This window comes from Labrus bergylta, chromosome 2 (assembly GCF_963930695.1).
Source record: "Labrus bergylta chromosome 2, fLabBer1.1, whole genome shotgun sequence".
Lineage (NCBI taxonomy): Eukaryota > Metazoa > Chordata > Actinopteri > Labriformes > Labridae > Labrus > Labrus bergylta.
Window position 1 is genome coordinate 1,762,699 of NC_089196.1, and position 13,697 is coordinate 1,776,395.

The following is a 13,697-nucleotide window of genomic DNA, read 5'->3' on the forward strand; positions in this document are numbered from 1 at the left end:
GCCTAGAGCAAAACTTTTTCACAGGTCCGCCATTTTTATTCTCGCTAGCAAAGGAGTGATGTCTACCAGGAAAACTTGGGGGGTGGGGGGGGGGGGGGGGGGTCATTACATTTAAAGAGACACACACACCAAAACAGAGCGTTCTGAGAGAGCTGGTTTATACAGGGTCACAAACCTCCTCTGGTGCTTGATTCATGTTATATTTTGACCAAAGCACAGCACAGATGTTTCATTTAGACCACAGGGGACTGTTTGAAAAGGTGGAGGAGGGGGATAAGATGTCCTCTTTAAAATCTTAAACTGAGAGAACTGAAAGTACTCAAAATAACACCTTGAAACACTTTGTTTTAGATTTTAACATTTAACCTGTTTTATTTGATAATTCATGATGTTGAAGTGATACTACTTTATTGTGATTATTAAAGTACAGGTTAAATTCCTTCTGCAGACAAACGTTCCCGCGTCGATGTGACCACGTTACTGTGTCCCATATGAGGTGGCCATCGACATCTGTACAATAAAATATGAAGAACACATCAACAGCTGAGTAGAGGTTGTCATTTAAAAAAGTAATACTTTATGAAAGACTGATTTGTTGATGCTGTGAGGGATGTGAAATGAGTCACTTACTGGTTCAGTGTCCTCATCCTCGTTCAGATATGTGACTTTGTGTTTGTTGTACAGATGCCTCTTTCTCGCACATGTCAACATAAACACATCAGCAACAAGAGGAACCTACAGGAACATGTGAATCATTTGGATAAATATATATAAAAATAGCTTTTAATAAATGATATTTGTGAAGGAGGACAGAAGACGTCCACTCACCAGAGTAAGAAACGACAGTCCTGCACCTAAGCTCACTATCATCGGTACAATTCCAAATTTCCCTGCCTGCAAGATAAAAGAACCAGTTGATGATACTTCAGGAAACATTCAAATGTTGCTGATGAAATCATTTCAAATTTATGATAATCAGGTCTCACCGTTCCAAACACGAGGATATCGAACCGGATCCCGTATGCTTTAATCAGGGTTCTGGTTTCCGCTCCATCCGGTGTCTTGAAGTATTTTGCAAACCTAAAAGCAATGTTTGTATGTTTAATTGATTCATGAATAAGAGGTTGTTGTGTTTTGTTTTCAGCCTTCACCTGAAGTTGTAACCAGGAGCCACGTTATTGGTAGGATTTTTGTTGTCCAGCCTGCGGAAGCTGTACTTGGGGAAACACTTCCCCGCCCACCAGTCCAGGTCGCAGCTCCAGTCAATAATGATACCAAGGATCCCACCCTTTGAAAACGACCAATAACAACGATTAATAATGAGTCATCATTCAGCGGTGAGACGAAACGTTTCTATGTTGTGAGAGAGATGACCACTTAAATTAAAAAGAGTCTGCAGTCACAAATTCAAAGTAATAAAAGAGTTGAAAAGAAGAATGTGCGACATGTTACACATAAATATCTCATAAATCCAGTCTATCCTATGTAAATGTGTCTCTGAGTCATGACTGTCTACAATGAGTGAGAAGCTCGAGTCCCGCTGGCTGTGTTGTTGTCAGAGCCGTGTTTACATGGACGGGATGGCCGGCTCCTCCCCTTGTGTATAAAAGCTGTTTTAGTCAAGAACTAGAGAGAAGAAGAAGAACATACTCACTGATTATTTGGATATTAGTAAGAGTTTTTAGATCACGCTCATTCTGTGTCAGTTTACATGCAATGTGTAGCTAGGAGCTAATTAAAGAGCGCTAACATTAGCATGCTAACACAACAATGCAGGACACAGGTGATTGCAGCTCGAGTAAAGGACGAGTTTGGCCACTGCTTTGCGCTTAATGGTGCTTAATTATGGTGAGTTCTTATTCATAACTCCATGTGAACGTGAGTGGAGAGGGGTTGGAGGTGTGTCTCTGGAGGAGAGCGGATTCTTCAGTATGGAGGAGGTGTGGCCAAACAGAAGTTTGTTTTGGTTTAATGCTGGAGCTCAAGGGCGAAATCTACTGGAGCAAAAAGTTGCACATTCTTCCTTTAAAGTGAGTACTTTTGTACCTTAACGGCCATGTCTTCAAAGTCCTCTCCGGCCTCTGAAATGATGTGTTTAAGGCGAAATATAGGGCAGTCCGGATCTGTCGTACGATTGAATATGCACCTCTTGAGGTATGAGGAGTTAATGTGAGGCAATATGTTTCTCCTGGAGGATCACAGAAACACACATTTGATATAAGCGAGCACAATGAAGCAGTATGATTGCTTACTATACTAGCCGTAGACACTTAAGCACTGACATGTGGAAGTTAAACTTGGGGTATGTTACGCTGTTTTTGATCAACACTGTGAAGTTCTCTGCAGCAGCCAGCAGTGGGTGTCTGTGAGACAGAGAACCAGCACGTCATATTAAATCTAGATTTTACATGAATTACTTAAAAATCACGACTCTGCGTTTGTTCTTACTGAGGGAGATTTGTGTCTTTTTCAAGAGGGCACCATGAGAGCACTTCACAAGTCCGAGCAGTGGTGGAATAGTTCTCACACAGACCTGTCCGAATACCTGAGAGTAAAAAGGAAAAGGTGTAAGGTGGTGTGTTCTGTACATCAGTGGTTTTTAATTTTGGTTAAACCTCAGGGCCCACCACCGAATCCTTCATGATATTCTTCAATGGATAGAGTAAGAACCAGGGGGAGAGAGAGAGAGAGAGAGAGAGCGAGAGAGAGAGAGAGAGAGAGAGAGAGAGAGAGATTGAGGGAAATCTCTCTGTTGCATCTGCAACAGGTCTGATTCAAACTCAGGCTCACAAGGACTTAAAGGTCACATATGCTGTAAAAAACATTTCACCATGTTTCTCTAACTCTAACATGTGTCTCTAGTCTGTCTACAAATGATGAGAAAAGTCCATCCTCTCCGTCTTCTGCCTGCTCCACTTTTCAGAAAATGTGTGCTCAAACAGGCCGTTTGGAGATTTTCCCTTCATGACATCACAGAGGGCAGTAGCCCCTCCCCCAGGTGGGTGACACTCCCACAGCTAGGTGTTTGTTCTGCCCTCTGAGTCTGCCTTCTCACCGTAAACAATAGGACATGGAGCGAGAAAGCCCAAGACACCCAAGCCCTTCCAGAGAGGGGGGGCGTGGTCAGACACAGCTCATTTACATATTTAAAGGTACAGACACAGAAACAGCCTATTCTGAGCAGGGCTGAAATAGAGGGGTTTATAGAGATGATCAAATACAGGATCAGAGTGGATTTAGAACAAGAGACTTCACACACATGTTTTGAGGAGCTCTGAGACTTATTTACACTGAAGAAGAGGAGGAGGATATGTGACCTTTAAGCCTCTGCACGGTACAAAACATGCGACAGGACAAAAAAAATTGACAATCAAATGTTTAAAATGCTTCATGGACTTTTTTTACACACTTTTTTCCCCCCAGGTGCACATGCCCCGCCGTGACCCACTTTTGGGTCCAGACCCTCCAGTTGAGAACCACTGCAGCACCACTATTACCCTTTAGCACATGTCAGTCTGATGTCACCCATGTGAGAAAGGCCTACCATTGCCTCGAGGATCATTGTATCCCTCAATACAGTCACAATCGTCCACACAAGTAGCTGATGGGCCTGGGAGCTGAGGACGACATCACAGGAGTTAATCAGAGTCAGAGCCAGCTCTAGTGGCACAAAGAAGGAATTACACATCAACAGACGGGATTGATTGTAGTTACAGTTTATACAGTATATACAGTGTGCTTAGATTAAGTGCATAAGTGATGTTGTTTACATTATGAGAGGCTGTAGCTGACCAATGAGGAGACAGCATGAACTCTCTGTTTGTTTGACAGGAACTGTGATGCCCTCTCGTTGATGTAGACGCTCAATGGCCCTCATCATGGCTCTTCAGACATCATCAATGAACTGTTTTTATGTACGCTGAACACTAATGTTGTAGTCAGACCACACAAGACCAAGACCAAGACCATAAATATCACTGAAAATCATCATCCTGTGCGCACAGGGCATGTCTTATTTAGACAAATTTAGACCGTAACACTGGGAAGGCTGCTGCTGTAAGCGGGGGGATAAATATCAAATTATAGATGAATTTAAGTTATTCGTTCTTTTAGTAAGAGGTAACAATTTGTTGGGACAATAACTTGTAAATGATTATTTGTAGAAACACTTAAAGAAAGTTCTGAAAAACATTCTTAACTCTAACAACATGTAAACAATAAACAATGTGTCAGAGCAGGTTTTTTACTGCTGCCATTTTGGCCAGGCCTTGCTCGAAAAAGAAGTAATTTGATCTCAAGCTATTCTTGCCTGGTAAAATAAAGGTAAAGTGAAATAAAAATAAAAAGGACGATAATGTTGGCGTCGTAGCGTGTAGTATCGGTGACTCACCTCGAGACATCGTGATTGAGTTTGATGTGGAGTTATCACCATGTTCGTTAGCACAAAGAATGAATCCCCACCCTGTTAGGGAACAACAAGCACAGGAGTGTTGAGACAGTGATGGGGTGTTACACTCAGTCATAACCAAGCTAACCATCGTTAAAGCTCCTGTGAGGAGTTTCTAGCTGCTCATGGAACAGACATCATTAACTGCTCCCCTATATGACATCTGGATGAAGATATAGATATTAAATATGCCTGGCACCCCTCCAGCGGGGTAGGAGTCTGACGAGGAAGTTAACCACACTCTGCAGGAAACAGCCCTTTTAAAGATATTCCACTCCAGAGCGTCGTCACGACAGAACTTTAAAAGTAAAGTAGGATGGTAAACGGACCACCTTGTATATTTATTTTCTAGTCTTCTGACTCCTCAAAGTGTTTTTACACTGCAGGTCACACCTACACATTTACACACTGATGGTAGAGGCTGCTGAGTAAAGAGACCATCAGAAGTAACTAATCCCATTCATACACATTCACACACTGATGGTAGAGGCTGCTGAGTAAAGAGTCCATCAGTATTAACTCATCCATTCATACACATTCACACACTGATGGTAGAGGCTGCTGAGTAAAGAGACCATCAGAAGTAACTAATCCCATTCGTACACATTCACACACTGATGGTAGAGGCTGCTGTGTAAAGAGTCCATCAGTATTAACTCATCCGTTCATACACATTCACACACTGATGGTAGAGGCTGCTGAGTAAAGAGTCCATCAGTATTAACTCATCCATTCATACACATACACACTGATGGTAGAGGCTGCTGTGTAAAGAGTCCATCAGTATTAACTCATCCATTCATACACATTCACACACTGATGGTAGAGGCTGCTGAGTAAAGAGACCATCAGTATTAACGCATCCATTCATACACCACTGATGAAGCAGTGAGAGCAACTTTGAGTTAAGTGTCTTGCTCAAGAACACATCAACATGTGGCTGCAGGAGCTGGGGATCGAACCCCCGACCTTCCAGTTGAGTGACAACAGACTCAACCACTGAGCCACAGCCGCAGGGTGAGATATTGTTTATCAGAAAACATTAATTTCATATTTAAAGGACAATATATTTTCTTAAAGTTATATTTTTAGGGCGATATTTGGCTTTGTTGGATAAAAATAACTTCATTTTCCTCATTACGTTTCTTATCTAGTTATTTTGACCTTAGTTTTTGGATTGTGGGATGGGATGGGGAGGGAGTCATGTTGTTGCTGTTTGATTAAATGTTGATGTAAAGCACTTTGGGATACATTTGTGTATGAAAAGTGCTGAACAAATAAAGTTTGATTGATTGATTGATCATTTATCTAGCACCTTTAAAAACAATGTTCACAAAGTGCTTTGAATAATAAAACAAAGACATGAAGTCAGGACAACAACAGAACAAGAGATCATATAAATGCAAATAACAGGAACATAAAGGATAGAACAGGCAGGCTAAAGAGGAAGTTAAAGCTATAAAACAATACGATGATGGAAAGTTAAACAAAAGATACAAAGTCAACAAGATGATGAGAACAATGCAGACATAAAGAGAGAGAGGGAGACGACGTCACATCACAGGCGCCAAAGAGAGATGGTTAAATGAATTTATAAAAGCAACAGAGGACCGAAGAGAAGAAGGAGGAGGAATGTATACAAGTTTAAGAGGAGTAAAATGAATACAGGAAGGAATAGATCAATAAAAGCAGTTAAAAGATGTCCCTGAATCTGCTCGTCTGATCTCCTCAGGCAGGTCATGAGAGGAGAGCGTGAGGGAAATTAATCAGAGAGATCCCTCTCAACGACTGCCGATTCAACATGTCGAATCAGCTGAAAAAATGCAGACGGGTAGAGATGGAGCCGGACACACTGCAAAAACTAGAGGGACGACCGCTCACCGACGGTGGACGATCTCCTCGGTGTGACAGGGCCCTTTAGAGAAACATTACACTGCTTTGACCACAGGGGGCGTCAAAACTCACACTTCCTGAAAGTTCTTCACAGGAGCTTTAATAACTGAACGTGGAGAAGAGTGGTCTCAAACGTTCTGTGATAACGATACCTGAGGAGGGATCACATAATCAGCCACATCCCAGAAGTGTGGATCCATGTCCGACCTGTTGGTGAAGGCGAACCCTTTCACTTTAGTGGTGATGGTACTCATGACTGTGTCTGTCTGCTGGTAGGCCTTTTGCACCATCAACACATACCTGCAGGTTGACAGCAGTGTGCACAACAAATCACCAAGCAGCTCATAACAGCTGTACTCCATGGCTGGTATATTTCAGATCTGCACTCACCCCACCGCATACAGCAGCACCGCGAGCTGGCTGAGCCTGAAGAAACATCCGACCCCGAGGCTTGTAATCACCAGTGTTTTATTGGTTTCATAATCAAACAGAAAATGCAGAAAGCTCTTGCAGCAGCCTCCAGTCTTGCTCATTGCTGCACCAGAGATGGACTCAATATGCAATAATGATGAGCGGAAAACGGCTGCCCTTATTCAAATCATTGTATTCAAATCTTATGAACTGCACATATCTGTCTCCAGTGTGTTTAACACCTGGCTGGTCGTTTACAAAAATACAGTTTGGGAAGTACAGCTCATGGTTGCAGCTTTTATATTTCCATCCTGTGGTAGACATCCTAAATTTTTCAGTGCAAACACAAACGTGCTAAAAGTTGGTCAGTTTTATAATCCTGCAGGAAAAGAGAAGGCGGTAATTATCACTTCAGTCAGTGTTATCAGTCAATTTTTTAAATAGGAGAGTTGGAAAGATGGCTGCATATTTTAGTAGTAGTCTTGCTCAGCCAACACAGTAATAGTTTTCATTTTACATTAGTGATCCCTGAGGGGAAATTCTACACACATGCACAAACAGGAGCTGTGGACATGCATTAAAAGAGAGATGACAGAGTGGGGCAGCTACACAGGGGGTGCACCAGAGCTGGACTCGGGAAGTGACCTGTGACCTCTCAAGCTACCAGACCAACTTCCATATTTTGGTCTGCACTGTCACTTGACCTTAGTCCCTACAGACTGAGATTCTGCCGCCCCTCATCGTCAGGTTACTGAGACAAAACACTGCAGCACATTCACATCCCCTTTAGATCCTGCTTACTTTAAGGGGGTAAAAAGCTGGTGAAAGCAGCCTTAAAGGTGACATATTCTCCTCCTTTTCAACTAGTTTAAATAAGTCTCAGAGCTCCTCAAACCATGTGTGTGAAGTGTCTTGTTCTAAATCCACTCTGATCCTGTATTTGATCATGTCTATAAACCCCTCTATTTCATCCCTGCTCAGAACAGGCTGTTTGTGTCTGTATCTTTAAATATGTAAATGAGCTGTGTCTGACCACGCCCCCTCTCTGGAAGGGCTTGGGTGTCTCGGTCTTTCTCGCTCCATGTCCTATTGTTTACGGTGAGAAGGCAGACTCAGAGGGCAGAACAAACACCTAGCTGTGGGAGTGTCACCCACCTGGAGGAGGGGCTACTGCCCTTTGTGATGTCATGAAGGGAAAATCTCCAAACGGCTTGTTTGAGCACACATTTTCTGAAAAGTGGAGCAGGCAGAAGACGGAGAGGATGGACTTTTCTCATCATTGGGGGGTTTGTAGACAGACTAGAGACACATATTAGATTTAGAGGAACATGGTGAAGTGGATTTTAGATATGTGACCTTTAAGGCATCAGCAGAAACAGTACTTCTCGTTATTGGTCTGCCTTGTAACTGAACGTCACGAGAGAAATAAAAGATGACTTAAAGACTCATTGTTGTCAATCTTCTTTCTACATTTGAATTTCTTTACACGTTTATTTTTCCATACATCAGTTCACATTAGGCATGTCGATTTAACATCGCACAGCTGTAAACGTCCATAAATACTGAACTACTGATGTGAATGATTGATGAAGACTTGTGAGTAACAAGAAAAACATTTAATTTTCTAACACACACACTGACGTCCGCATGAAACACAGGACATGTCACTTTGGTCCACACGTACCTCTGAAATAAGCTCTGTATGACTTACAGAAACACGGACACTTTGGCATCCCAGCGCTCAGTGGCATAGCTCGCCTTCAAAGTCTCACCCTGCCCGCCCCTTCTTTAAGTCTCTTGTGGTCATGACGTCCATGATGTTGTATTCACAAATGTAAGAAATAAAAGGCTTCAGTAAACTGTACACACGATACACAGGAGGAGTGATACATACGCAGGGGCGGTTCTAGACCACTTTTACTGAGGGGGCCAAAATGGGGCCAGTTGTTTCAGAGGGGAACATTAAACCCAGGTGAGAAATAGACAAAGATGATCGCTTTAAAACAATATATTATGCCAAATAATACGGACATCATATTTGTTTCAGAAACAGTATTTAATTCTAGATTGTGAGTCTGGTTGTTGAGTCAAATACTGTGTATATGTTATTAGGGGGGCTCTTCCTTTTGGAGCTCAGTGTTACAGGGGCACTGGCCCCTGTTGGCCCCTGCTTAGAACCGCCCATGCACATACGGATACATATTCATTCTGTTCATTATCTTAGATAAGAGACACAAAGACGTCGATATAAAAACTTTTGATATACAGTCGTTATGTTTCAGTGCTGAATATTCAAGTACAATATGAAGGCATCTACAATGTGTTCCAGTCCACAATAATGACGCTACAGTGAAATGTAGAGCATGAAAACATATGGAGTGTTCACCAGGTGGACCCGTCAGGAAGAGGCCGACGCACCAGCCTCCCCTATCTTTGATAAAGTTTTCATTGGCTTGGTACACACACACACACACACACACACACACACACACACACACACACACACACACACACACACACACACACACACACACACACACACACACACACACACACACACACACACACACACACACACACACACACACACACACACAGTAACAGTCTCTAAGCTTTTTGAACTGATAACTTTAAGGTGACTCAGTGGAGTCATGTCTGCATCATGCTCGTTTAAATAACTAAAAGGCATCCAAAGAGAGCTACTTAAAAAAATTAAATAAAAAGGTCCAGAGATTTTTTTATATTCGTCCAAAGTCAAAGTCGACCCCTCCGTCATGCAGGGTGCCTTCGTTGGCGTTGTCGAAGCTGTTCTTCCCGTGGATCTGCTTGAGGTGCTTCCGGAGAACGGGCTTGTGAGCGAACACCATCTCGCAGTAGTTGCAGCGGTGCGGCTTGTCCCCGCTGTGCAGGTTCAGGTGGTCCAGCAGGGAACACTTCTGGGTGAAGGTCTTCCCGCAGATCTTACACTGGAAGGGTTTGATGCCGGCGTGCACGCGCATGTGTCTGTGCAGGTTGCCCTTCTGCGTGAAGGTCTTCCCGCACAGCAGGCACATGAACAGCTTGTGCATCTTCAGGTGGTTGGCGTAGTTCTCCAGCTGGCGGAAGACGCGGGCGCATTTGGGGCACTGGTGGTACCACTGGAGGGGTTTGTCGTAGTTCCTCTGGTGCTTTTCTGCGGGAGGGGAAGAAGGAGGAGGGGGGCTCAGCGGGTATCCGGACACGCCGGGCAGTGCCACCATCTCACTGCCGCGACTGTCCACGGTGGAGTTGATGAGGGAGTGCTGGGGCTCGGGGGAGTGGAGGGCAGCAGGGGGGCTGGCGGGGAAATGCCCGCTGATAGAGTTCTCTGCTGCATCAGACACAGACTCCACTTTCACTATAGTGATGTCACTTTCCACCACTTCCTGCCTGGGACGCCTGCTTAACATCTGAGGAGGTGAATAAGGCTGTATGATGACATCATCGTCGTCATCATCATAGTTGTCCTCCTCTTCGTCCACGTTATTGTTGTCCTCCACCTGCTCCTCGTCCTCCTGGAGGTCGGTCCGTACAGTGGAGCGCCCTTGCTCACTCTCGGTCTGAGAGGATGAACCGTCCTCCCGCCTCTCGCTCCTCATGTCCTCGTCCACATCTAGCGGGCGCGCGGGCAGAGGCTTGATGAACTTGCTGAGGGCCTGAGTGCACTGCTCCACGATGTGGCCCATCTGGAGGAAGCTGGCGACCGTCAGGTAATGCACCAGCTCCAGCTCTGGGAACTCCAGCTGACCCGTGTAGCAGGAGAGCAGCAGCTGCCGGCCGACCTCCGCCTCCTGGATCATGGAGATCTGGACCTCCCGTGAGTCCTGCTGCAGGATGAACTGGTCCCTCAGAAAGGACGAGCCGGCGGCGAACACCACTTTGTGACCGGGGACCTCCAGCTGGTTGATGCGCACGGTGACATCGCAGAAGCGTCGCTGGTGTCGCAGGAGGTTCATTTTCTGCAACATGGAGTCACCGAATGTGGCAAAGCGGAACTGCAAGATCACCTGGTTCTGGGCCATGGTGAACCAAAGACAGCAGCACAGCACCTGTTTAAGACAAATACAGTGACGGTGTCATTGTCATGGTTACTCATGAACATTATCAATCAATCAATAAATCAAACTTTATTTATATAGCACCTTTCAGATAAATGAAATTGCAGTTCAAAGTGCTTTACAAGAGTGCAAAAAAGTTATTGATGAAAAAGTAGTTTCTAAAATCATTGAGAGACTAATGCACATCAATAAGAATTTAAAAAAATATAAAAATTAAAAAAGAAAATACGACACATAAAAGCAAATAAGGTATTAAAATGAATACATAGGAGAAGAATATTTAAAATTGTAGTAGGATAAAAAAGACAATACAATAATATTAAGATTTGAATTGATATAAAGTACTACATAAAAGACAGACTGAATAGATAAGTTTTAAGACTGCGTTTAAAAATCTCTATATTCTCAGCTCCTGTCAGACCCTCTGGAAGGTTGTATTATGTGGACTTGATATGTAGTCTTCTGGTGTTGTGGTTCAATGAGTAACTTAAGGAATACTCAGGAATCTTACTCAAACTTAGCTCAAACATAAAGAATCACAAATATTCTGTTATTCAGAGATTACAGTAAAACTTCTGATAAAAGCTCAGCTCAATTTAAGGCCCAGTACCATTTACTACCTGGTGTTGATGCATGTTTCGACAATTAAAGGCAGCTCTCATTAGAGGCCCTGTTGCATTTAGTGTTGTCAAAGTCATACCTGGTTAAGGTCGGTAAGATTGCACATTGTATGATTTAATAAATGTGTCAGCATAAAGCGAGACACTGTGCATGAGTCCTTAATTTCCCCCCTGTCCTACAGTGCACCTGTCACACATTCAGGTGAGCAGAGACGTTTTCCAAGAGTGTCGCAAAAATTCTACCTCTCTTAATATCATACACAGTTAAAGGAGCGATATGTAACTCTGACACCTAGTGGTTAAAATGGGTACTGCAGTCTAAATTCTAAACATTGTAGAGAGCTGTCTCCCCCCCTCCTCTCTAGAGTCGATGCTCACACAGGTTGCCATGTGATGGACTCTGAAGCTTCAATGTTTATCCAGCTCTGCATGGGTCTGTAAACCTTTCTGTGTTCTAACCTCTCTCCATTTTTCAAAAGCATCTCCAATATTGATCCTAGTTTGAGCACGTTTCTGCTCGTGGAGCTTATTAGAAACATGCAGAGGCTTTTTAGGTCGGGTACAATCACTTCTATCTGAACCACTTCTCTTGACCGCTTCCATCACTGCAACACCTGTTGACCTGATAACTGCTCTCATATCTGACAAACAGAGGGGCGTCCAAAACGGCCTTGTGGGGGTGTGTCTTAAAACCACCTACCTTCTCTGGTCCAAACAAATCCAGAGCATTCAGGAGCAGAATCTAAAGTTAGAAGGAGGACATACTGGCTGCTGCATTGTTGTCAGAGAAGCCAGCACTTCAACATAGCATGTTTCCTTAATGATCATATAGTAAGATCACTTTATCATTTCACTCTCTACACATCTCACTGATTGGTCCTTTAAATATTCTTTCTGGTGTAAATCTTTCCCATCTTTGCCTTGCAGAAGTTTTAAGATAATGAAAGGCTTGCGTCTTATTGAAGCCTGTGATTGTGATTCAGAGAAGATGATTTGTATTTACAAACTGTTGGACAAACTGTGACTTGTTTTCATTGCGACACAAGTAAAGAGAGAAACATTGAGGGAGTCTGACAACAAAAGAAGTCATGAAACTAACATCGGTATCGGCCCTGATTTACGAATCAGTTCATGTCTAAACTCTGCTAAATAAGTCACAATATATGAAATGTTAAAAGGTCATAACATTGCTTCATCCTTTAGAAACTTCACACGGATGTAAATCTGTCTGAAGAGATGGAGCAGACTGGTTGTTTCTGTGTTTACAGGACTCGTGTCCGCTTTAATATCATCTTACTGATCAGCAGTAACGACCTGATGTTGTTTTAAAGATGATAATAGAGAGTTTAAGTATTAATCTTTAAGTAACAACGACAAACAAAGACAGAAGAATCGTCTCACAGCAGTGTTAGCTCTGTTGTGTTTATGTGTTTCCGGTTGGTGTCGTGTCGATCTTTTCTTAACTACATTATTTATTTATTAAAGTCGTGGGCACAGCCGTGTACCTGATTAACCCCGGAGAACGGATCCGTTAAAGGTGGGCTGCCCTCGGGAGGACCCTCGCCTGTGGTGTTTACCCGGGTATGGAGCACCACCGGAAATAAAACATGTTTACTTCCTATTCTTCTTCTTCGTCTCTTTTTTTAAATTTTTTTTATTTATTTTTTTATTTTTTTACGGCGGTTGGCATCGGTTGCATTACCGCCACCTTGTGTTGCGGAGGGTTTGCTCTGACTCTGGACTTTAGTTACCCTTTATATATAACAACCACAAAAACAAGAAAAACAAAAATTCATCTTGGACTCAAATTGCTGCCAAACATTCAGCGGCTTCCTTTAGAATCAACCAACAAAAAAAGAATAGAGAAACACATCCACATGTAAAACAGAAAGGAACATACTAATGCAAGACAACACAACACAGCATGAGAGATAAGAGAATATAAAAAACATGCAGGAACACGCTATTACACAACCCACACAGCCTTAAGAAACATTATTCAGAATTTTGATCACCGTGGGAACAAAATACTTTTTATAGTTTACATCGGGGGGACTCTGTATCGTGACGGGCAGACAGTATTCTATCGCTCTCTCAATAAGTTCATACATTGGTTATCGGTAGAGGTTTTCAATTCTCCCATCACCTTCATGGATGAGCAAATCTTTCATGTTATTGTCTCACTGGACCTGAGAGCTGTGAACTCTGACCCCGATAGTTCAGACCTGCCTGTCACTCCAAATTGACTGC

General features: G+C 43.1%; 2 protein-coding genes across 2 annotated transcripts; both read right to left on the reverse strand.

The window, feature by feature from the left end:
- Nucleotides 1-354: 354 nt before the first annotated feature.
- p2rx4b (purinergic receptor P2X, ligand-gated ion channel, 4b) lies at nucleotides 355-7,892 on the reverse strand. Its single transcript, XM_020636420.3, has 12 exons — nucleotides 6,731-7,892; nucleotides 6,493-6,640; nucleotides 4,391-4,462; nucleotides 3,545-3,617; nucleotides 2,449-2,545; nucleotides 2,283-2,363; nucleotides 2,047-2,188; nucleotides 1,152-1,288; nucleotides 987-1,080; nucleotides 829-894; nucleotides 631-735; nucleotides 355-510 (listed from the first exon to the last, which is right to left on the reverse strand). Exons 1-12 carry the CDS (start codon nucleotides 6,871-6,873, stop codon nucleotides 478-480), a joined length of 1,191 nt encoding a protein of 396 aa, XP_020492076.1. The 5' UTR covers nucleotides 6,874-7,892; the 3' UTR covers nucleotides 355-477.
- Nucleotides 7,893-8,352: 460 nt separating this feature from the next.
- zbtb26 (zinc finger and BTB domain containing 26) lies at nucleotides 8,353-13,092 on the reverse strand. Its single transcript, XM_020636410.3, has 2 exons — nucleotides 12,953-13,092; nucleotides 8,353-10,818 (listed from the first exon to the last, which is right to left on the reverse strand). The coding sequence occupies exon 2, from the start codon at nucleotides 10,789-10,791 to the stop codon at nucleotides 9,490-9,492; it is 1,302 nt and encodes a 433-aa protein (XP_020492066.1). The 5' UTR covers nucleotides 10,792-10,818; nucleotides 12,953-13,092; the 3' UTR covers nucleotides 8,353-9,489.
- Nucleotides 13,093-13,697: the final 605 nt, after the last annotated feature.